The sequence below is a fragment of the Bactrocera dorsalis genome, chromosome 1 (genome assembly GCF_023373825.1).
Source record: "Bactrocera dorsalis isolate Fly_Bdor chromosome 1, ASM2337382v1, whole genome shotgun sequence".
NCBI lineage: Eukaryota > Metazoa > Arthropoda > Insecta > Diptera > Tephritidae > Bactrocera > Bactrocera dorsalis.
The window spans coordinates 88,863,547-88,890,303 of record NC_064303.1 but is presented as its reverse complement, the minus strand read 5'-3'; the positions used below and the strand labels follow the sequence as shown (position 1 = coordinate 88,890,303).

Below are 26,757 nucleotides of genomic sequence, written 5' to 3'. Positions count from 1 at the left end.
GGAAAGGAATTTTTCTGTAATGAATATTATTTATTTACTTTTGGCACTAGCTCACCTCATATCTAATTAGTGACCGAACGGTTATTATAAAGCTAACTGTACGAGAGCGTTACGTTAGGTACATAGCCCATACGAGAGAAAAAGTATATTTCCAGAAAATAGCGATTTATTTCTTATTTTGGCTCGATTTTCTTGACTCAGGGATTGTAAGTCTGCGAAGTATGAATTCGTGGCGGCGATAACCTACAAATTCGACTTTTCGACAATTTTGGAAAAAATAGAAGTCGAACGGGACCAAATCACGGTGGATGCAGCAGCCGTTCGTCTCCTTGTCCGGAGTAAGCAAACGCGACAGCTATCGCGTCAACAGCTTTCTCATGCGTAGCATTTAGCAGTAGGTCCAAGAAACTAGCTGCTTCGACGCGGTAATTAGAGTCTGCGATGGGTGGTGTTTTGTCTGAAGTTGTTTCTGTAATCGTCCGAAGTTGTCGACGTATCGCAGAAATATTCTCTTGATGTTCCAAGGAGTCGGCTCCGCTTTCTGCGAAAATATCCCAACAGAAACTGCTAGGAGAGGAATGCATTAGACTTTGGACAAAACTAACTGTGAATGGCGTACGATGCTGTAGCAGGTTAAAATTCTACTTATTCAGAATCGACCCCGATATACCAAATATATGTATGTTCAGCATTCAAAGAGTCCTCCCATGACTTTAACCACCTCTTTGCATGCCCAGCTAACCCTATACATCTGACAACCACCTCCTGTTGGTCCGACCCCGTCGAAACAGCAAGTTTCCTGAGCATACCGTTGAATGGTTGCCTTGTAAGTGGTCAACAACGTTTTTTGTCCTCTCTCCAAGTGCTGTCGCCTGCCGACTTGAGGGTTTGAGGGTCTTGTTGCTACTCTGTAATTTGGTAATTTTGGTTTTGGTCGCATGCAGTAGAATGGAGTACAGATGTAACTCATAAAGTTTCGGGTTGTTCACTGTCGGGATTTAACGACACGAAACGAAAAACGTTAAGGTTCAGTCTGTATTTCTCCGTCCCGTAGGTAAATAAGGTTTAGAAGTAAAAAAAACGAGAAAGGTCTAGGAGATAGCAATTCCCACAAAATTGGATTCTACGTCACCTCCAAGGACCCGGATTTTACCCAGCTAAGGGCTGGTAATTCAAAAAACGGGGGTATCTCATCCTAGGGTGTTTTCTTCCTATCATTGGGACTGTTTTTTACGTGACGCTTCCCAAACACAGCGTATAACCGTAGGGAGGGATCTTTCGGTTTCATTTCAGCTCGCATTTAAACGGATATTTTGAGATATCCAGAGGAGTCTTGATCTATGACCGGATGTCGTGAGCTAGTTGATCCATATATAAAATGATTCGTTTATTGCCATTCCTAAGTGAATGGTGCTCAGAGAACTTTCCTCACATGCATGAACTGCAACACATGACTCTCAAACTCTACAAGTCATTCATCATCCACGTCCTGCTATTTGGTGCAGAGGCATGTACGATGGCAACATATGATGAGTCGGCGTTACGAGTTTTCGGGAAAAAGGTTCTCCGGAAGATTCTTTGCGCATTGGCAACGGCGAATATCGTAGTCGATAGAACGATGATTTGCACGAGATATACGAGCACATCGACATAGTTCAGCGAATTAGGACACAGCGGCTACGCTGGCTAGGTCCTGTTGTCCGAATGAATGAAAACACTCCAATTTTGAGGGTATTCGACGTAATATCCGCCGGGGGAAGCAGTGGAAGAGGAAGACCTCCACTCCGTTTGAAGGACCAAGTGGAGAAGGACCTGGCTAAGAAAATGAAGAACGACTGCCGCGCTGTTTTAAAATCGGCTATAACAATAAGAAGAAGGCCTGTTAATTCAAAGATATAGGCCTGTTAAGATCGGTAACTAAAAAAGCAACGCGATCTTTTGAGATGCCTATGTCGCGCACCTTCAATCGGTATTCTGGCAATGCAAAAACGTGGGCATCTGTCAACTATTCGTGGGGTTATTCATTTTCTGAGCATCTACGCGTGGTTCGTCAAAAGCCGATGTTCGACAGTGTTTTATGGATCAATATCGAAGAAGAAATGATAACCGACTGATATTGTTCACTACTCAGTTTTCTAAACCCTCGCTGCCACAGACAGTAATATGTACTTTTCACCTACATGGTCTAGATTGTTGAATAAAAATTATAGAGCGTAAAGGATGCGCTGGTCTAAGCCACGGTATATTATGCTCTATAATAGGCGCTTTAAAGTTACCGGAAGTAACCCCTGTTTGATCCGCCCAAGAGCTGTTATTTCAGCGATCTAACCCTGTTTGGATCGCTAAGTTTTATGGTCCACGAACTTTGTTCTTTTCCCTCGTCATAGTTAAACAGAATAAATATACCGGATACACACCTACGAGTAATATACAACAATACACCATTTATTGGTCAATATATAAAGAATATTAACAAGCTTTCATCAGACATTGGTGGCAAACTAACAAACTTTCAATTAATTTTAGATTTTTTGGGAAAAAGCTATGAAACGCGTAACTTTAGAGAAAAATTACATCATATCTGGGCTAAAACAGGAAATACATCACAGACACTCCTGTTTTCGTTTAGTTTTAGATTCGACACACAAATATAAACTTAAAAGCTTTCAATCAGCTTTGACTGTGACATTGATATCTTACGATGTTTTCAAGACGAGGCATTTCCAAAAAAAAAAAACTGAATAGAGCGCTGTATGCCTGAAAAGCCTGGTATGGTATCGTATTCTTAAGATTGACGAATAAGTGCTAAAATTTGGACTGCCTGAAAGCTTAGTATGGAGTTGCACTCTAAACCTTTTGCCGTGTTGACGAAAGCGTAATTGAAAACTCAAACCAGAGGCACTTGAATATAAGTTTAACCTATAATAAATGATATAAAAGTGTTAGCTTAAAGGGAAGATTCTTTCTGATTTTTTATACGTAAGTAAGGTTATGTATTCACTATGTATGATTTCAAGAAACGCAGTTTCGCGTTTTTTTTCCGATTTCGTTATTGGAAATACGCCATTTTCTGCAATGAAGATAAAAAAGGGTTCCTATTATATGTTATTTGTTTTAATCGTGGTAGTATTGTGGAGATGTGCATTGAAGGAAATTTTTTCCGAATCTCTTTTTCAGCGGTTGAAGATTAGATTCATTAAAGTACAATAAATCCAGCTCAAGAATCTCTTTACAGGTTTGGTATATGTATGTATGTAAAAAACATATATCTATTACATATTCAGCCAAGATTTTTCGTTTTAACTTTGGGACAGGTATAACACTTCAATAACATTTTTTGTACACACAATAGACTTACAGTTATTTAAAAGTTTTATAGTAGTTATGAACCATAAATTATGGATAATGCGAAATAACTTATTAGCACTATTTATCAGACAAATAATACCGACAAAATAAAACTGAGAACAAAACTCGGAAATTATTTTAGCAGAGCAAAAATAAATGTTTCCAGCTTTCTGCGGCAGGGAGCTTTAACCGTACTTTTTGTCTCTGAGAAACATGCGCTCAACAGCTGGGAACACTGCGGTGGCATTGCAAACAGCTGCTGTCAAGAGTTACTTATGTTAAGCTACTGTTACACTGGGGTTGGCTGTGGGTGGTTTGGGTTTGGGTTCATGATGCAATGTAAAATATTCGGAGTCTTTGAAAGTACGAAGTTACGGCGAAATGTAATGCAGCTTGCGTACGGCAAGGTGTAAAAGGCGACGACTGCTTCGTTTGTTCCGTTTGCGGCGAAAGGATGTTGCTGTTGGAGCAGCAAATGTTTCAACTGAATGGGCTCGAGTAAACGTGTCAGTGACTGCGCTGACGACACAGCATTACGGACGCGTTGATTATATAGTGCGGACGCGTGTCGTGTCCGATTGCAGCCGTTATGTACGGAAGTTTATCGCGAATGCGTAATTTGTACGGGAAAGTGTTGTGCATAAATAACAAGTTGCGATGTTTAAGGTGTAATTAGCAACCTCGGAAGGGCTTAAGGAGTGCACTAGTGTGTTAAAAATATTTTTGTGCAATTTTGAAAAAAAAAAAAAAATATGTGAAAATATTTAAGTGGTTTTTGTGAGCTATATTTAAAGGACTTTGAAGTGTTTATTAAAATTATAAAATAATAAAAAAATATTTTTGCAATAAGTGTAAAAATTTAAAATAAATTTTAAACATTAAACCAGTTAGCTAACCAGTTAGTTTATAGGTGCGAGGAAAATTGGAGATAGTGATATTTAAAAAAAAAAGTACAATAAATTCATCTTCATATCGTACGTGAAATGATAATACCGTTTGCAGATTTTCGCAGTGATAAAGTTTTGACAATTAAAAAAAATAATCTATTGCAATTGAATTAAAATCATAAAAAAAATTTTTTTTAAATAATTGTGTTTAAGTTTGTCCAATTTTTTTTTTAAATCATAATACTATATAATATATTCAAATCATTCATAAGTGAGCTCAAACATAGTACAATTAAAAAAAATATTTTTTAAAGCATTTTTCACTAAAAATAATAGCCTAAAAAAAGAAAAAAAATCAGCAATAAAACAAAATTGGTATGTATGTTGATTAAATGTAGAAGAAATGTATTTATAATCATTATTATAAAAGCACTAAACGGTCGTATAGCTGCCTCAAAAAAGTTATCGCGCCTTTTAATTAACATTTTTTGTGTGAGTGTGTTGAAAAACTAACAGCGAAATGTTCGTTTGATTTAAATTTTTTCTTCTACAAATGTTCAATACCAATAATACGTCATACCATATATAAAAGCAGTGGAAATACTGTCAGCAATTAAAAATTGTCATTAACAACAAAAACAATTGATGGACACGGTGTTTTGTTCAACAACTAACAGCGAAATAATTCAGATCCTTTGATTGTCTAAAGTGTCACAGCCAGCAGCAGTCGTCATGTCACTCGCAAATGAATTGACAACAATAATATTATTGTTGCTCACATTTTTGTTGACACCAACAATAACAACAACAGCAATGGATAGCAAAAATGCAATGCAACAACAACAAGCAATGCATCGGAATGCTTTAGGTGAGTGTATTATAAAAAAAGTTAATAATAAAAATATTTATTTGTGTTTACGTTTCAACTATCATTTAAATAAGGTAGACATATGGTAAATAAAGCACTTTGAAAAATTTTTTGTGATCTTTAAAATATATTTTCTTAAAAACCCATGTTTAACTTAGTTCATGTTAATAAATATTAATACGTTTTTTTTCAAAAAGAAATCAAATATATGATTATATAGCATACTAAGTGTTTAGTTTAGCTATTAGTCAAGCAATAGAGCCATTAATTGCACAACAATTTGACAATTTAATTAAAAAATACTTTGAAGAGTGTTAAGTGGGAGGGGAAACGGCTGTTCCAAATAAATTTGTCGAGTACTAACCGAAAATTTACAATATTTTTTTATTTCGAAAAGAAAAAACACAGAAACTTCAAATTTTGTGGTGAATTTTTATTATTATTCGAAATGATGATGTGTTGCTTTCTTTAGATTGCTCTTCGTCCCAAATGTGGCAATGTTGCTGTTGACACATCGATTTAGCCAGAAATGGGTCTCATCGCTGAACCAAATTTGGCTCAAAAACGTCTTCTTGGAACTTTTCAAGAGACCATAAAATAAATAAATCTAACGTCGTTAAGGAAGGACGAGCGGCTTCAGTTCTTGTACAAGCTGTATTTTGTATGCTTTCAATTTAAGATCTCGATGTAAAATGCGCCAAGTCATTCCATACGTCAGCTCGAGATGCTGCGAACGGTACCGAATCGATTTCTCACGGTCTTCGTGTACACTGTTAGCTACGGCTGCAATATTTTCTTCACTGCGTGCTGGACGTGATCTATTCGGTGAAATATTATCCAATAATGAATGCTGGCTTACAAGATGTGTGATGGTGTTGCGAATAGTACGCTCAGTAGGCCGATTATGTTGACCATAAGTAGAGCGAAGCGCGCGAAACACATTCTTTACAGAACGGGAATTTTCGTAATATTGTTGAACGATTTGTAAACGTTGTTCAGGCATAAACCTTTCCATGCAGAAATGCCAAACAATACTGAACAAAAATAACATTACAGCTTGACACTTTTGTATGGTGATAGATGATAACCTAGAAATGGTCATAGGGTATAAATAATCACGCCATCGTTCTTAGGGGGTAGGCAGTAGGCAGTAGGCAGATAATTAAATTGAGTTGGTGATTTTTAGTCGTTTTTGTTGGGACTTTTGCTCTTTCACGTCTAAATGGCTGAACGGATTTTGATGAAATTTAGTAAGGTAATAGACGGTTACCTTAAAACGGATATAAGATCAAAATGATCACGCCATCGTACTTAGGGGGTATATATACATATATATAAAAGAAAGTTGTTGTTCGTTACATCATTTATAACTCAAGAACGGCTGAACCGATTTGGCTGAAAATTGGTGGAGGGGTAGCTTAGAACCAGGGTAAGGACTAGGATACCTTTTATCTCTTTATGTTAAAGCTTAAAACAACTCATAAATACAAAGTTTACATCTCAAATAATAAGCATTTGTTCAAAATTCATGTTTGTAGTAATCATTTGAATATAGTATGCGGACAATTTTATACAGAGTCTTCTCAAAAATAATACAATTGCTTAATATTTGGAATAGTAGAAAACAACAGCAACCAAATACGCAGTGAAATATATTTTAACTGGGCCAGTAATCAGTCATTGAGTATGTATTATACCACGTGCATCCCAAAACACTGATGTCATAACCTTTCAAGCCGCATTTTTTGTTTTTCCACACCAGAGTACCGGTTTATAATGTGCAGCCCACTTAATGACTGTCGATTGGACTCTAGTGGGAAATGATGGAGCTATGTTTCTATCTGAAAAATTTCGGCTTTATTCCGATTAGGGAGCACTTAAACACTTCTCAGAATCAGTTATTCGGTTTTTTTGTTGAATTATGAACTTGCGAGGCACCTACTTTGCTCATTTCGCCTGTTTCCATGTTAGCAAATATCTTTTCAACGGTAGATTTCCCTGAGCCCAAATTCAACAGTATTTTCCACAAAAGGCCAAATGCTTTATTAACACACGAAATGCTTTATGATCCATTTTTTTGTAAACTAAAACAAGTAGCTTCAGAAAAATGCTGTATCTCATTAACTAATAGTTATAATCCAACTGATAGAAATCATATACATGGTAGTAGTAGTATTATCTTTGTATCATCCACAGTGAAGCGTGGACGAGTCCTCTGGTATCAAATAAATATATATATAAATACTAGCTGACCCCGCAGCCGTTGTCCTGCGCGAAATTATGTGTTTTGAAATGAAAAGACAAAAATTCATATTTTATTGATAATCATTTATTTGCTATTTGTCTATATTTTTCTTCAATGTAACGCAGCTTGATAAACAAAATTTTTTGGTTTCTGTTCCGGTGCGTAAATGTACAGAGAAGATGGTTTTCCAACTCTTGAGCACGCCACGTATATCTGGCCGTGTGAAAAACATAGCATTTCCAAATGTATGCCACCCACTATGCGACTATTCTGTTGATCGTCATTTTAAATTCAATTTTCACTGGAAACGGAATACTTTTGAACCGAATTGGCAAATCGTTAGAACTCAAAAGAAATCCGTAGAATCAAGCATTCTGTCCCTTATATTTGATAGGTTCATCACAATCAGATTGCGATGATGCGGTGGCATACCAGGCCTCTCCAAAGAATTTACAAATTCCACTGGTAATTCACGGTGTCGTCTTCATTGTCAGACGATCGATCGATTTGTATGATTGCAAGTCTCCTGGAATTTGACTTTGAATTTTCCAGTTTAAGTCAACAACATAGGTATTTGTGGCAGCTAAGATTGCTCGTACACTCAAGGAATCGTACTTACGACAGTTTGGCCAATGTTCGTATAAACATTCGTGATAAGTCCATCTTTCGTGAATTGATAAACGGCATATGGGATTGATATCAGACCATGGGAAGTATCAATCAGTATTGACCCATTTCCAATTCTTAGCGTATGCAATGTAAAATGTCTTCGGCAATGTAATTTTTGGTCGTATACCATAACGCGGATTTGAAGGCTGATCATCGCGAAATGTGTGTGAACTTCAGTGGCATTCGTTTTTCGGGTGGATTGTGTAAGTTCATTCTAATGCATTAGTTGAGAACACACCTGGATGTCCATCTACTGGATGACCCTGCTTTCTGCGTAACAATTTCTTCGATGATGCATCCCATGTATAATATCAACGTATTTCGAATAGAGCAATGTTCTCGCAAACGGATCACTGACGGAAGTTGAGAAAAAACTCGCTAATGTTAATTTTGTTGCTGGTGGTATTTCTGTTGACTGTATTGTATTCTCTGGGTTGAAATAGACTCTTTGGTCATTCCCCAAATTAACTTCGAGACGCACAACAGTCGGAAAACGTTCATGAATTTCAAAAGAAATATCCTACAAAGCACTTTATTTCAGTTCACGTATCGACCGTGTCGTTTAAAACCAATAACCGCCATGTTGCTTCCTATGGTGACGTATTTACAAACGCATTTTATCGATTACACCAAACTACAATACGCAACATTCACATGACTTTTGAATGTGAATTAGACAATAGTGGCGAATATGGTACGACCCATGTGTTGTCAACTTTGATGTGTTGTTAACGTCGATATTTACGCCGATAGAGTGGATATCCATCATTTCCAGCTTGTGTTTCAGAAAAGCACATGGATAATGTTTCGCGCATTTATTGTCAGGCATACAAACCGAAGTGTGATTGTGGTGTCCGCAAGGTCCATGAACCATGTTGGTTTTCATCACTTCATATAATACTGGATCTTTCTCTGCATCATTAATTTCCGCAGAAATGAGTTCATCAATTTGATCTGGTGTGACAACCATCCACCATCCAAAGAAGAATATGTACGTGCGGCAAACCTCTCTTTTGCTACTCAACAGAGTACATTTAGCATCTAACATTACCACATATACCTACCCTACTCCAAGATAAACTCCATGAAACATCGTAACTGTTGTTTGAAAAGTCGTGCTGTGACATCGTGACGATCGCTTGCTTATTGACCGCGATCTATAATTCCGCACGTATGTCACCGCATCCTGGGAGTACTTCTTGCCTTGCCTTGCCTTTGGCTGCCATACTTTGATGGACCGATATTAGGGCGACCTCTTCGTGGCTTCGTAACAAATTTCAATCTGCAATTGACCTCTTTGTGTGAAACACACGTAAAGTTTTCACTGAATAATTTTCAATAATTTTTCTTTTGAATAGACGAAATAAAAAAGCAAGCGACCGAAATTGAACTATTCAAATAATTTACAAATCAAAATATTGAAAAACAAAACACACAAAAATGTTTATGGAAAAAAGATACTTTTTGGAATTATCCTAAAAAAAAAAGTATTCTCATTGTTTGGGCGGAGACCTATCCGAATTGGTGGTAATCACCGAAATCGGTCCAGGCGTTCTCTAGTTATAAGCTTAGTAACTAACATCACTTTCTTTTATAGATATTAAGCGATGTGATAAAAACTTGATCCACAGATATCGCCTTTTTCTTTGGCATCGTTTTGTTTAATACACGTTTACACCAATTTAAGGTTTGAATATTGGATACTGCGATGGGAGCGCCATCTATCGGTCAAACATTTCAAATTTAAAAATTGATTAAAAATGAAAAAATAATTTAAAAAACATTTTCCAATGGACCAAATTGTAAATATAAACCATTCCCGAATCTCCTTGAACGTACACACAAAATTTCATCAAAATCGGTCCATCCGTTTAGGAGCAATCCCAAGGCAAACACACGGTCAGAAGATTTATATATATAAAGATGTATATGGTTTATATGAAATATAAACAAATAAGGAAGGGCTAAGTTCGCGTGCAACCGAACATATTATACTATTGCAACTTACAAGAATCAAAACGAGGGAAATAATTTATGGTGTAAAACTTCAAGCTGAGGATCGAAATCCAAGCAAGTTTATATAAATATATACACAACTCCTCTACCGACAGACACATAAGGTTTGTTAGAAAAACGAAAACCATTACACGTGGTAAATAGCAGTTCTATTTACTTATAATCATATACTTGTAGAGTAAAGTCAGCCGGATGTTCGAAAATCATGATATTAGTTACGAGTATATGGGTGTAAGTAAAGTTTATCTATTTTAGACACAAGGATACACTGTTATAAGTAAAACACGTTCTATAATTTTTATTGAGAAAACTCACATATTGGTCGATATAAGCGGTACAAAGTCACTCAGAAGTTCGATAGTTCTTATAAAGGGTGATTTTTTAAGAGCTTGATAACTTTTTTTAAAAAAAAAAACGCATAAAATTTGCAAAATCTCATCGGTTCTTTATTTGAAACGTTAGATTGGTTCATGACATTTACTTTTTGAAGATAATTTCATTTAAATGTTGACCGCGGCTGCGTCTTAGGTGGTCCATTCGGAAAGTCCAATTTTGGGCAACTTTTTCGAGCATTTCGGCCGGAATAGCCCGAATTTCTTCGGAAATGTTGTCTTCCAAAGCTGGAATAGTTGCTGGCTTATTTCTGTAGACTTTAGACTTGACGTAGCCCCACAAAAAATAGTCTAAAGGCGTTGAGATGAATTGTTGTCCGAAGTTTTCCCTCAAAATGGCCATAGAATCGCGAGCTGTGTGGCATGCAGCGCCATCTTGTTGAAGCCACATGTCAACCAAGTTCAGTTCTTCCATTTTTGGCAACAAAAAGTTTGTTAGCATCGAACGATAGCGATCGCCATTCACCGTAACGTTGCGTCCAACAGCATCTTTGAAAAAATACGGTCCAATGATTCCACCAGCGTACAAACCACACCAAACAGTGCATTTTTCGGGATGCATGGGCAGTTCTTGAACGGCTTCTGGTTGCTCTTCACCCCAAATGCGGCAATTTTGCTTATTTACGTAGCCATTCAACCAGAAATGAGCCTCATCGCTGAACAAAACACGCGCGCGAAACACATTTCGAACCGAACACTGATTTTGGTAATAAAATTCAATGATTTGCAAGCGTTGCTCGTTAGTAAGTCTATTCATGATGAAATGTCAAAGCATACTGAGCATCTTTCTCTTTGACACCATGTCTGAAATCCCACGTGATCTGTCAAATACTAATGCATGAAAATCCTAACCTCAAAAAAATCACCCGTTATTAGGCATATGGGGCTAAAGGAAGTATTGGTCCGATTCAACCCATTTTTGACACACCATTGTACCATTGAGAAGTACTACCCTGAATTTCAATTATATATCTCCCACAATGACCAATATTTTCGATCAAAAGTCAACTATAGGTACTGGGGTCCAAATTTTCGGTAACTAGGGGCTTGAGCAGTTTTGGTTGCATTTGAACAATTTTTTTGTTATATAGTAGCATGCACTAAAGGCATTATTCGTCCAAGGTTTAATCCCGTTATATAGATTGCTTCTTGATTTGTGACTGGAGTGTATCTTACATACATACTTACATATATCTAGGTATTTGCTTACCCTACAAGTAGAAAGCTATTTTCTGTCTTATTAATATTTATAAATTGCTTTAAGGGTTACGAATTGATTCAATTTTCTGTAAACAAGCTAAAATTTATAATTATAATTATGTACCTATAACGTAATAAAGTTTGTTTTATGAATATAGTTGTTAAGACTCAACTTTTTATTTCATTCGTAAAATCTATGCAGTGGCATAAATTCTTAAGTCGAGTGGCGTTGCGTTGAGGAGGAATTCTGTCTACAAATAAAAAAATCGATTTTTCTTCCTATATTTTCAAAGCTTAAATATTCAAGATATGTTGACAAAAAGGTTTTTCAAAATTCGAACTATTTTCGGAGATATTGGTATTTTGTTGATCCGACAACTAAACTAGTTCTGGAAAATTTTAACACGTTTTTCTCGAAAGCGTCTTTTGCAAAACCGATTACTAAAAAATTTTATTGAATCATAGGAATTAGCTATATCGCCAATTTGCAATTTTTAAAAAATTCAAAAAGGTCAAAAAAATTGGTACAAAAAATTTGTTTCCCTTTTACCAGACATTGTGACTTTATTCTAGGTTTTTTCTTTTTCCGTTTTAGGAGGGTTGAAATCGTGGGTATGGTAACTTTATCTGCTACAAATTTTTGAATATTTTTATTTTATTTTTTGTATTATTATAATGTTAATAAATAGCTACTAGAAAAATGATTAGTAAAAATATTAATTGGCTTTTTTAGACTAAAAATTATTGAAATTCATGCCTTTAGACTAAACCACCCATCTTAATTGTTTGGTTTAAGAGAACCTCCGATGGGTTGTAGATATTCTGTAGCACAGCCTTACTTTTTTCTAATGCAGAATTGAATTTGATTTTTAATTGAAAAAAAAATATATATTTTTATTTCTACACTACACTTATTATTTAAAATATTTTATAAAATAGGGGAAGCAATATTTTATAACCAGTTCATTGTATTCACGACACGAGGTCTTTTCAATCTGAATGCCCACAAAATGCTGTTAATCGTGAACTGATAAAGTGCTATAACTTAGCTCCAAATTAAGGTGCTAAATTGTAATTTGGTAGAGAGGTTGTACAAACCCATCAAGCTATTTCAAATAATCAAGATTGCATCATCGGTGTGGTTTGTTGCATATGATTATTTCGAGGTATGCCATATCACGTAGTTGAATTCTCGGACGATAACTTTTAAAGTTTCCACATACTGAAGTTGGTCTCGATATTTTTAATAAAATTAATTGGTCAATCTTTGAGATATAATGAGAGTCTCTTTTCCTGATAATAATGTATCAGGTGAACTTAGTATTCGCTCATTATGTGAGATATCTTAAATAAATTTAGATCTCATCTCCTTCACTCTTTAATTTGTTCTTTTACTTAAAGTGAAGCTAACCTAGTATACGAATTTCAAACTTTCAAACTACTGAATATTTATGAAATTGGTCTCGACCTTGCTCAGATTATCCTATCTCCAATATAATAGTTTTCGTTTAATTCGTCGGATTTTTTAGTTTTTGGTTGATTTTAGTATAAAAATCTCAAACCAAATTCAATTATGAAGTAAGATGCACTAAATATATATATGACATGTCATGTAAGTCATCATTTCGGTTTATAAGATACTTTGAAAGCTCAGCGATACATTTTCAAACTAATTTCGTTTTCTTTGTTCACTTTAACTCATTAATTCGGTATCAGTTTTGTTGCCTCACCTAATAGTCACCTCGTAACCCAAAAGTACGGAAATATTTACGTACTGTACATGTTATCACATAAAATTACTTTTAGTAAAATATTTGCACACAATTATTCAAGATATTACAATAAAATATTTTACACAGTCTTGAAACTGTCTAAATGAGTCCCACCGTAATTTGCATGTGACTGTTTGGAGCAAAGAAATCACGGTTTGTCTGCTAATTAAATTGTGACATACATATACATATGTAAATACTATGTTAATAGATCCTCATTGCATAGCTACTCTCTACTCTACAAGCGTACATGCTTATGTATACATAATAGAGTGTAGTTGTAGTTGTTGCGTATGTGCAATGAAAAGCATGTTGCGTATACGCCACGTGCTATCTGGTGCATGAACATTTTGCAACTTCAATATTAATGCGTGAGTCACTGCTGTGGGCGGTTGATCCCATAACTGCTCATGTGTGTGTGTGTGTGTATGTGTGCTGATGCTTTGGCGGCTAATTTAAAAGTTTCATTGCAATTCCTCACGCAATGTAACAAGGTAATTTTGAAATTTTTATAAGCAGCACTAAAAATGTTAAAATCTCCTTGTGTTTGCTGCTTTACACATACACATGCATATATGTACATACATATGTATGTATAGACATGCGTTGATACAGATGTTGACGTACAAGTGTATAAACATATGCTCGGATAAAACTCGTATCTCACATCACGTGCACTTGAAAGTTGATAGTAAAGTGTTTGCTTGCTTTCACTCGCACATATCCGTACATATGTATAACCCTAAGATAAACGTATGTTTGTTTGGTAGTTATGCGAATACGAGGGTGGGTGGAAAAGTCTTTAATCGAAGGAAGATTTTGAATGCGTACTCATTTTCTACAACTCCAGCACTTGTTGGATGTCCTTATTGATTCATAATATCTCGGCCTTTGCAACAGTTTGGTGAAATCTCTTTCTTTCTACTTTTCCATGACTATAATCAATTTGATTGAATTTTAATTTCTATTAAGGCTCTTTAGCTGAATTTTTAGTAACGTGAATTGAGGAGTTTGCCTACTTTAAGTCTAACAAGAAAAAACTTGGACTTCGGTTGACGGTTCCTTAGAGGAACTTGGTTTTGAACGTTATAGTGACTACATCTGAACAATTTTCTCGTAGATTGAACCGTTGTCCTGGACAATAACACATGCTAAAATTCGTCAATATATCTTCTGATATTTAAAAGATTTTCAAACAAACAGTTGTTTCCGTCCGTTCAGTTTTTACTTGTATAGCAGCTTTATGATAAAGTGATTCGATATGCAAAATTTCTTTGCAGATTGTATCATTGCCTTGGATAATAATTTATAAAAAATTTCTTGAAGCTATCTCGTCAGCTGCCCATACAATCCCTTTACTTCGATCGTTCGGTTTGTATGCCAGCTATGTATATGCTGTAGTGGTCCGATATCGGCGGCTCTGACAAAAGAGCAGCTTTTTGTGGAGAAAACGACTTCTGGAAAATTTTCATATATATAATTTATTTATTCACGCCAATCGGCTTTGTTCAGATAAGTGTAATAAAAATAAAAAATAAAACAGAAGGCATACCCATGACTACGCAATCACACATTAATGATACTGCATTGATACATTATTAATTAATTCCTTAACCCTAGAGACGTAGCTCGCATATGTACAACCAAACATATTAATATTTTCATAGTGTCTATTTACTAACTTAACTGTTAAGTTAAGAGTATGAGTTAACTGTTTTTAACAGTCTGTGCGACCTCAAACCAGGCATACGGCCTACAATGCCGAATTGTTCCAATATTTCCGGAGAGTCGATTAATCCATTTAGTGATTTAAAAGCAAACAAGAGATCTGATACTTGTCTCCGACTCATCAGGGCACAAATCCCAAATTGACCACGAACCTCCTCCGAGCCTCCGACCCATCCTTTACGTCCCAGGAAGTACGCGACATATTTACAGAGTTTCTTCTGCACTCTCTCCACTTTCTTAATGAGGCAGTCGGTATGGGGAGACCAAACCACTGAACAGTACTCCAACATCGGACGCACCAAGGTCGTGTACAGCCAAAAAATGAGTGACTAATTTATATACAGACAGACGGACATGACTAAATGGACTCAGCTCGTTTCTTCTTTTCGCAATTTGGCGCCAATTCGAGACACCGAGTGCAGCCAAGTTCTTCTCCACCGGATCTCTCCAGGTCCAGCAGGTCTTCCTCTTCCTCTGCTTTCCCCGGCGGGTACTGCGTCGAATACTTTCAGAGCTGAAGTATTTTTTATCCATGCGGCCGACATGACCTAGGCAGCGTAGCCGCTGTTCCATAAAAAGGGGGTCTCTTATCCGAGGTTGTTGTTTGGTTGTCATTGTTTTCGTTTTTTACTTGGCGATCCCAAACTTTGCGGAGGGATGGTTCGCCTTCTCACTCCTTCAAAAGGATGTCCCTACCATATGCAAAAGAATCGTTTCTGGCCACTCTCAAGTGAATGGCGCTTAGAGAACTTTTCCTTACTTGCTTAAACTTGTACACAAGACTCCATCTTCTTAAACTCTATTCAGGGTATAAAAGTTGCATTTCTTTCGGAAAATTTTTATTGAAGAGACATTTAGAAATAATTAGGAAGTTTCGAGATTTGATAATAGCTGCCTAAAAAATACACTTGTTCGACAAAATACTCACTTAAAAAAGGGTTTTGTGAAACAATTTATTCTCACCTGAGGATTCTTGCTAAAAAAATTATATATAAATTTCAAAACTAACGATTCAGTTGTTTCGTAAATATGCTTATTAGTCGATAACAACATAACATTTCCAGAAAGACGTCCCAGCTTGCGCTGTGTCTACTTTCGAGCTCTTAGTGTTATTTTATCAAAGTTCTCACTACTTTAAATCTGACTAAATGTTGTTAAAATATCACGGCTGTAAAAAGAAACGACAAGTACAGAATATACCTTGAACTTGCGAATATGAGAAAAAAAATTGCTGGAAATGGAGAAATCCAAAAATTGAGCATAATTTCTCTAAGGAAACTTCAGAAAATGGAGAGAACTTACTAGAACTCAATTTATGGCACTTTATGACATCTAAATCCCAGCTATACGATAAGGCTTCTTTGTTTCTGTAAGTGTTTCGACTTCTTTTCTATACTATTCCCGCAAACTCTTCAAATAACTTATGATTGCCTTATGTGAACCGCAATCTCTTCCATAACTTGTCTCGTTTTGGTAGCACCCTAAATGCGCCACTTGAGCATCTGCTGCATACACTTGCATCCATAAATATATCTGTTTGTGGGTGAGTTTATGTATTTGTGTGTGCTCTGCTGAATTTACTTAAAAGTGTCAGTAGAAAAATTTTATTACAAGCCGGAATAGAGTAATGCGTGTGGAAACAGGCGTGCAGACCGTATGCTGCACGGATATGCTCAGCATATGAAGCATAATAACTGCATACATACATATAAGTATGTTTAAGTAAATGCTTTTGCAAATAAATAAATGAGTAAGTACATAAATGAATGGTTGACGGAGAATGAGGAAACGAGTGCACCGGTGAGAGTAGTTGCGACAAATTGCACACTTGTCATTTTCTCAAAGAGATGAAACTCATTCCTGTGTGCGCAACGGCATTTAAATTCATGGTCCGCCAAGCAGACGTCATATGCATACTCATAGAAATCTATTTAGATATATATACGTAAGTTATGAATGTCTAGTGAGATAAAGTTCACATCTCGAAGATGCGTAAGCAGCTCAAGGCTCCGTCTTCAAAATTATGACGAAGTTGTAGTCATCTTCGATTCGCCACTGCTTTGAACTGAGCTTTCTAGTTAAAAATGCATGTAAAAGCAACAACAAAGTTATGCAGTGTGAATATCTTGGAAAATTGGTATAATCACTTGTTATTCCTTAGATTTGTTTATGTCAGTATATTTGATTTATACCAATAGTTCCAGCTTTTCTCCTGAAGTTTGAGCTCTCATCTCGTATAAAAAACTTGGTTCTGAAAGTTATCTGATTGAATTAAAAGTCAGAGAACGGCTTCTTGTTCTCCATATTTATTATGTCAGTAATACTGACTTAGTATATTAAATTTATACCAGTAATCTGTTCGATTCGTGTATTTTTAAGCGTTCAAAGGCAAATATTAGAGTCTTAGTATAAAAAGTGCGCGTTCGGCCTTTCCAGCTGGGATATCGCTTACCTACAGATGTGATGGCTGATGACGTGTAGTTGGCTGCTGGTATTCTCATGATCCACCGTATGAGCTTGAAACTTATTATGGACGCTAACTCATAAATGTTGATATTTTTATGATATCTAAGTAGTTGCGAATAAGAAATATTGCTTACATATTTTATGAACGACGCTACGTGAACGAGTGTGTAATTTTAGAACATTACCATATGTGAATGTTGTTTTTGTAAATTTTAAGAAAATGTTGCCACCTATCGTAAAAAGTAAAATTGAGGACAACACCAAAAATTATTTTTTCGAAGAGGCGATTAAGTAAATATTAGGTCTAGTAAAAAGAAATCCATAATTTCTTCAATAGATGGCTTCTCGCGTTGGATAGGTTAGGTTAGGTTTATCTGGTAGGCCAATAAGGCACGCATAGACCAGTTTTGGACCTTTGTCAGTTGGTAAGTTTAAGCTTGACGTGAATTTTAAGAGACTTTGTGGCCTTATTATCGGCCTCCTCAAGTGTACCATATCGTGGGTACCCCTGATGCTTATCCAATGCGGGACACTTGTACAAGAGTTGCTCCTTTTTTTCCTGGAGCCCTGCTCTAGACATTTCCTGCAGTCTTCGTGATCAGTCAGCCCCAACCTGCAGTTATTATTCCCTTCGCGTTGTATAAGTCTGATTGAGATACGTACTACGGCGTTATAAAGAGAAGATTTTGTACTAAAAGCTTAACAGTTTTGTGTATGCTTGAGGAGTAAATTTTGGGTAATTTTGATTCTGTCGACTCCGTTCCTGATTTTTCCATTTTATAGATGTTCACACTTTGGAGGGTCCATTGTTGAAAATTTTGCTCAAATAATGGAATTCGTCAAGTGCAGAACACTAGATATAAAAACGCTCGGTGTTGGGTACCACATATCGCTCATTTGCTGCAATACCGGCATAAATCAAAAAACGTGATTTTTGAGCTAATGCTGCAGAATTGTTCGTTATATCATACTTCATGTTGAGTGAAAAATTCATATGAATACCTCTTATATGCTCCGCTTGAGAAGAGGAGTAAGGTTGAAGTCACCGTGTAAGGTTGTAGTCAGTTGAAAACTTTAAACGCGTTTTCTGGAGAATCGATTTTTTTGACTTATGCCGGTCTTGCAGCAAATGAGCGATATGTTACATAACACAAAAATGAATGTATTCATTTACCTTAAGATAACACAATTTTCTGTATAGAAATTACATTTGACACTTTCTAATTTATTCTTCTTTTGTTGTTTGTTACTATTACGAATATGGCTATCAACTGTGCCACTTTGCATCCATTTTACTGGCTTATCAATTACGAAATCTCTGAGCTTAGCGCATTGTTGAACTCTATTCGTGGTTTTTCCTACAGGGATACTCTGAGTATGATTAAATATAAGTACTTTATTATATTAAGGAAAATTGTGGAAATTGTTGTATAACAATGGCATTCTTTTCTCCTTATTCATTGTTCCTGAAATACATGCTGTGCTGTCATGGCCTTGATGTTTGTCATCTTTGAATGCATATAAATTTCATATAACAATGGTAATACCATACTATTTATATTCTTTAGAAAATATAGTCCTTCGAGTTATATTTTTATGTTAGGCATATTACGAGCCAACTTTCCACTTAACATTAAAGCTATAATTTGAATACAAGAGAGTTATGATATAACTAGTTAACAAAACGGCTTGATCTAGATAAACTTGGCGTAAATAATTTTCTTTTTTTATTATTTTAATTTGAGGTCTTTGAAAACAATAAAAACTTGAAAAGACTGATGGTTTGTCTCCACCAGAAAATGCCAAAAATTTCCTCTTTCATCTAAAATATAATTTGTTGAGAAATAGGTGGTTGAAGAAGCGCTGAGTTTCGCCTTGAGTAACTGATAGCTGAATACAGTGATGAATAACAAGACGACTGGAAATTTATTCGGATGCTATCATACATTGTGACAAAAAAGGTCTCGGAAATTGTAAATAAAACGCTATATATTTAATTATTCAACAATATTTATTTTGTGGCCTTCCAAGTAATCCCCACCAGATCTAATACATTTATGCCAACGATTTTTCTAGTCCTCGGTTGACTGGCTTTAAATTCGGTCACAATCGTAGCCGATGCGATAGTGCATTATTATCCTGTAAAATCCATGCATTTTGGGTCCACAATTTCTTATTGACCGTCTATCCCTCCAGAACGAATTCATGATGCACCAAACCACGAATATCGAGAAAAACAATAAGCACCACCTTAATTTTTGAGCACCTTTGACGTGGTTTTTTGGGTTCGGCTCGTTTCCGATAATTGTTGACTTGTTTACAGATTAAATCCATAACCTCATGTCTCATCGGCAGTTATAATTGTCTTCATTAATGTGCGATCGGAATTAGTACCATCAACCATGGCCAAAGAGCCCTGTTTACGGACTAGTCGAGCAAGAACGCGTTTCAAATCCAAAATATATACCAAAATCATTCGAGCGGACTCGCGAGAGATGTCGAGCGGTCTTGCCAACTCTCTAACACTTGCCTGACGATTTTTAAGCACCATATAACTTTTTAAATATTTTCATCAGTTGAAGAGGTCCAGAACGAGGCACGTCTTCAACGATCTCTCGACTGTCTTTGAAGGCTTTGTACTACTCGTAGGTTTGTGTTTTGATAAAACTGAATCACCGTAGGCCTTTTGCAACATTCTGCATTAGAAATACAAAATTTTAAACGTATTCTTTGTTCGACATTTTTATCCATTGTAAAAATTGCAATGCACTATTGAGGTTACCGACTTAAGCAGCTGCTGTAAACAAACTGTTGACAGATCGCATTCATATTTGGCACCATTTATATTTGGAATAGTAATTCCCACCATATTAATATTTTAGCGGGTGCTTTGAAATGTAATGAACTTTTCTACAACTTACAAAAAAAGTATTTTATTTCATCTCAATTATGCCAAGTTATATCGAGACATCTCAGGCTTGATAAACTATGCTATCCGGCAGGGGTTTATCTGCTCCTTATAATATAAACATGTACACATTTTTCTCGAAATAACAAAGTTTTCGTAAATAGGTCCACATATTTTCAGCACCTATTAGACGAAATGTGCAATTACATGCAGTTATCCTTAAATCTAAAAAAATGTATTTTAGTGGTAAACACTTGTCTGCACTTGTGTTAGTCGTATATGCGTGTAAATACCGATTCCGTGGCTATAGTGTTTGTGTTTTTGTTTTGTTGATGTTTGTGTATCATAGCATTCTTAACTGTTTTTATTATTTGCCATTTTTATTATCGCACGTTAAGCGTAATGCAAAATGTCCTTTACTGTTACGCACATAAAATATGTGCAATAACATAAAAAGCATTGAAGTTGCTTCTATGTATGTTGTGGTTTTTGCTCATGTCAATTGCATACGTTTTTATGTTTATAGCTATATGTATGTATATGCGTACAGTACCAACGCCAGTAGAGAAAATTGTTCAGTTATTAAGCGTTGTTGTTAAGGTTTATATATGTAAATGGTGATCAGATTATAGTGTAGTCGTCTTATTCTTTTTAGCCGAGTTTACAACAGGGTGCCAGTCGTTCTTCCTATTCGCTGTTTGGCGCCATTTGGAAATTCCAATAATAGTCAGGTGTTTCTCCACCTTTCCAACGGAGTGGAGGTCTTCCTCTTCCTCTGCTTTCCCAGCGGGTACTTCGTCTCAGAGCTGGAGTGTTCTCATCTATTTGGACGACATGACCTAGTCAGCGTAGCCGCTCTCTTTTAATTTGCTGAACTATGCAATGTCGTCGAATATCTCGTACATCTCATCATTCCATCGACTGCGTTATTCGCCGTTGCCAATGTGTAAAGTACCATAAATCTTCCGTAGAACTCCTCTCTAGAGGACTTTTACTTCCCAATTGCCTACTCAGTCCGAAGTAGCACCGGTTGGCAAGAGTTATTCCGCGTTGTATTTCAGGGCTGACATTGTTGTTGCTGGTTCCAAGATAGGCGAAATTAACAACGATTTCGAAGGGAGGACTGTCAACAGTGACGTGTGAGTTAAGCCGCGAGTGCAGCTCCTTTTCCTGCTGTCAAAAGCAGCTTTGAAATGGACAAAGAGGTGGTGTGTTGCGATCCTCTTTTCATGGGTCTTTTCCAAGTTTTGGCACAAGGTGAATATATGGTCAGTTAGTGATTTTTCAGGCCTAAAGCCATGCTGATAAGATCTAATTAGTTTGTTGACGGAGAGCTTTAATCTTTCACATAGTACGCTTGATAGAGTCTTATAGATGTTGAGGAGGCTTCTTTCACGGTAGTTGTCGCAGATTGTGGGGTCTCCTTTTTTGTGGATTGGCCCGAGTATAAAAAAATATAAGAAAATATAATATATTTCCACAAAGAAGGTGATGGATGCTCCTTCTCAGTTCTTCGCCCCAATCCATCGGCCACGGATAATTTCTATTCGAACTTCTACATGGTCGGGCAATGGAACGTCTGCTCCATCGTCTTTAGGGAATCGGGCAGGCTGGCGAAGTGTTCCCTCCCTAATTTCAGTACGCTCTGAGCACCAGTCACTAGATCAGCTCTTGTAGAAGGACTTTATTCTAATTGAGCATGTCAAGATTATATTATCTATCAAATTTCGCTGAAATCGGTCGAGCCATTCCTGAGGTATGAAATTTAACCCAAAAGTCATGCCCATTGCTACATTTTACCACAACCGTTGTGTGGGGGGCGGGTATGGTATTATCCGATTTAAACTGGGATTTTCTTTGCTTCTTAATTTTTTGAATAATTAATAGTTTGCTGATTAATTTCAGTGGGAGAGGTTCGGAATCCCCAAAAAATTCATTCTCCGGATTTAATTAGATCGCACATATTCTTAAAAATTCCAACAGGGTTTGCATAGATAGGTACGTGCATTTATGTGTGTTAAAATGTTAATATATGAAAATTTCATTCCATATTAGTAAGCTACATAAAATACGAACGTGGCCACATAGTAAAGGGGTTTTGCAACTAAACATAAATCAAATAGTTTGCCGGTAATTTCCAACGAATAAATAAACAAGCCAGCTGTAACTTCCAGTAATAACTTCTCGTCTGCTCATGGATTGGGTGCAAATATACATAGGTGCAACTGTAGGTGCAAATGCTTTTTCGGCCACTGACTGCTCGGTGGCAATGTGTACCTTGCATGGCGATGCTCCACGTATGTCTCTTGGTCTGGCCGTATTTTACCTACGCATTTACTTATGCACATTCTGTTATTTTGCATTCCTGCTCAGAAATTGGACGCCAGCAATTCCAATTAAATGTAAACAAATAAATACCAACATGCAATGTACCGAAGATGTGACGCCGAATGGTAGAGGATTGCGCCTTTTGCGGCCATTCGCTGGGCTTATAAGACCTATATATCGTATACATACATATCGAGAAGGTAACACAGTTAACAATGTGAGTATAAGTAATAATATTTATTGTAGTATATAGTATGTGGCTATGTACATAAATATGTATTTGTTAGTAGATGTGGCACAACGAACCTGCTGTAGGGTGCTATATGAACACCCATCCTTGCACATATATACATATACTATAAATTATACTTTTTTGTTGCATCGGCATTACTTTAACCTAACGGTTGTTTGAAACGCAAAGCCTCGGTGCACAAATCATAAAGTTTTAAACGCTTTAAAATGCCTTAATTATGTTGTCAATAAGAAGGCAATGACTCGTCGTACTGTAGGGTGATATTATAAATTCTTGCGGTTGTTGTTGTTTAACGGTTGATGGCTCTCGTGATACGCGTTATACGAAGGTACGTTCTTGAGTTTGTTGATTTTGAGCTATTATTATTTAATGAGTCTAATTGTCAGTTTCTAAAGGGTTATTTGACGCTTTAATGAAATAGATTTGAGAATTTTGTGCCATTGAGTAATTAGTTATGGAACTGTCGTTCTGCAAGCAACTTTAATGCGAATGAAAACAACAAAGAATAACATTTTCTCTCTAAGCAAACCCGACGAACTGACCCGCCTTGCGGCTGCGGATAATGAGGCCAGCGTCATACATTAAGGTGGGGGTTTCACAATTTAAAGGAACTGCTCCACTCGGAGGAGAGAGTGGGGAGAGAACAGCATTAACAGCAGGCAGGCAGGTAGCAGGCAGGGGAGGGTACAACCTTTCAGGGTTTAAGGAAATAATCAACCTCCCCCCCCGACAAATTCCGCTTCCTTGTCGCGATCTATACATGGCACTGCAGGCTCAGGAAGCACTTTTTCAACATGGGCATAGTCTCTTGCGCAAATTGCCAGTTCGGCGACATGGAACAGGAAATTCCAGAACACCTGATTCTGGTTTGCTCAGTAAGTTGCAGAAGTAGGCTCAAGGGCCTTGGTTCCATCTACATGGACAGGGATCACATCACCTCAGTCGCGCCCAACAGGCCCCTCGAATTGTTCAGGATGCTGCACCTTTGTGATCATATGTGATATAGGGGAGGGCACAATAGACCATAGGTCACAGTGCAAAGCTTCAATTTTACAATGTATCTATTTACCTACAGTCCCTCGAGCCCTAAAACAGTATTTACTAAGTGTCCCGTCTTATTAGAAATGAGGATATTGATGTCACAAAAGGTTTACGGTGGAATTTGTGTACTTTTTCACGAATATTATAGATTTTTATATAGTAGCTCTTAAAATAGTAAATTATTTACTTACACACTCTAGGATATTTTTTAGTTTTTCGGTTGAATTAAACTATGTCCCTTCTTCGCGACCTCACATCGCTTCAGCACTTTATTGTAAAGTTGTGTTCTAGTCTCCTTCAATATCTTTTATCGAGAAAGTTTGTTTAGCTCTTTAGAAGTAAACATAAATTTACTGATGATATTTGAATGTGTTATTAATTTCGGAGACCACTGCCTTTAGCTGGTTATACTCGTAAATCCGTTTCGGTAATGAAACGTCCCTGACAAGAACATTTAGTTGCTGAGGCTTGGTGCGGAACAGTGAGAAGCTATAAAAGCAGTGTCAGAGTACATACTTGTCGCAAATCAAAAATAAATTTCTTAAAAGCTCACCCTTGTATCTGTCACAATATGCTAAGATAGCTTAAGTAGATTTAAGTTAATGACGACAATTTGACTAATTTATTCGATTTTAATTTGAGTCGATTGCCTGCAATCGCAAGTTTTAAACGACGATTTAATACGGTTAAAGTATATAATGCATAGAGTTCTACTAGAAATCAAAATAAGTATCTTAGCGAAAGTCGACTTAAGCTACTTTAACAGTGTTCTCACAGCTAACTACGTATTTTTACTCATGCACTCACTTGTATTTGCTCGTATGTACTACTCTGAACTGACATACGAAGGCAATAAAGATGCAAATATTTACGATCGCATGCTTCACGCACTGAATAATTTGACATGTATATAACTTATTGGAACACGCAGATTTATTAAAGTCTTTCATTATTTAATTTAATTGCCTTATTCAAAAGCTCAGTAAATAATGTGACTTTTCATAAATTGTTTTCTTAAATGTTAATTTCAATTTTTTTTTAATATACGGTGGTTCTATTTCTAATGAGAGAACCACAGCTAGCCACAGAAAGCTACTGTCAAATGTAAGAACAAACACAGAAATTGCAAATTTAATGCGGAATGTTTGTTATCATTCGAAAGAACATTCTCTGGCATTAATTTTTTGAAGATTTTGTCTTTCAAATGTAGGTCGAGGCTATGTCTCAGATGGTCCACCTTTTGAGTCCAATTTTCGATTGCTCTTTTGAGCATTTCGACTGGTCCCACAAACCACATCAAAACGCTGTTTGTTTGGATGAAATGACAAATCTTAAACCTCTTCAGGTTGATCTTTGTCCCAAATTCGGCAATTTTGCTTGTTTAGCTATCCATTGAACCAGAATCATCGCTCATCGCTGAACAAAAGATGGCTCAAAAACGTGGGATCTTCTTGCATCTTTTCAAGAGCCCAAGCGTTGTCGCTTGGGAAGGTCAACCGGCGACCTCAGTCCTTGTACAAGCTGTATTTTGTACGTTTTCAATTTAAGATCTCGACGTAAAATTCGCCAAGTCGTTTCTTACGTCAGTCCGAGTCGAGTTGCTGCGAATGGCACCGAATCATCAATCCACGACCGCTTACTAACCTTATTGGACGCCTAACTGTTGGGATGACAGAGCTACTCAGAGCTTTTTATAAGGATAAAAATCAGCAAGTATACTTTGAGCCCAAACTCATAAATCTTGTTGTTGTGCAGGACTATAGAACAAAATTGCTAAATCGTTTTTTACGAATTGAATACTAATAGGTTATTGCATTAATAAATTTGGCGATTCAACTGCAACAAAAAATAGCAAGGCACGATAACATTTCTGTTCATCTCCATTCATTTCGAATTTGGAAATGCAACGATTTTCGATACAATTTCGCACTATCCCTCCTTCGAGCAACGCAATTTAATCTCTGTGCACATATTCCTGTTAGGATAGCTGTGATTTCGCTTGTTTACAATCGTCTGACAAAGTTTCCTCTGCGGCGAAATTTGCAAGGATACAAATTGATTGCTTGTGTACGTTAGCTCATTAGTAACCTCCTGAGCCCTTGCCTACAACTCAACACTCATTCCGCTATTCTGCTCTTTATGTTGTTGTTACCTCAAATTGGGCTGCCGAAAGAGGATAGCGGGCGTTGGTGAAAGGCCACCTGGAGTGCAAAGATCACGTCAAATTTCCCACAATTATGGCTGTACACTCTCCGCTGGAGCATTGCAAGTACCAAATCACCAAAAGAGGCTGACTATACCAGAATCGTCGAAGTCGGTATACACGCTTCGAATTATATTTACCTCCCCATTTTATTGATTTCACTTGTCAACGGTGTCGTTATTATATGTAGCTTTGTGCTCCATTTCCGCTAATAAATTGTTACACGATTCGTTTGGCGTGAATTGGAGTGAGACCGTCTGGGAATATAACTACGAAATTGTTCACTGCCTTCCCGTTCCTTATTGGCTTTGTATTTTGTTACTTGTTATGTTGACAGTCAACAGGCGAAATATTTTTGAAACCGTATGAGGGGTGTTTTGCTTTAAGATTTATTATCATACCTTCGTTTTATGATAAGTGACGATGCGTGTCA

The 26,757-nt window shown here is 36.6% G+C and overlaps 1 protein-coding gene across 1 annotated transcript in view; it reads left to right on the top strand.

Annotated features, from left to right (window-relative positions):
- Positions 1-4,566: 4,566 nt before the first annotated feature.
- The window catches only part of LOC105227364 (hemicentin-1), a 211,585-nt gene continuing 189,394 nt past the window's right edge, over positions 4,567-26,757 (top strand). Inside the window, exon 1 of the mRNA XM_049461379.1 lies at positions 4,567-5,103. Coding sequence (XP_049317336.1) covers positions 4,968-5,103 — 136 coding nt within the window. The 5' untranslated portion in view covers positions 4,567-4,967. The remainder of the gene's footprint in view (positions 5,104-26,757) is intronic.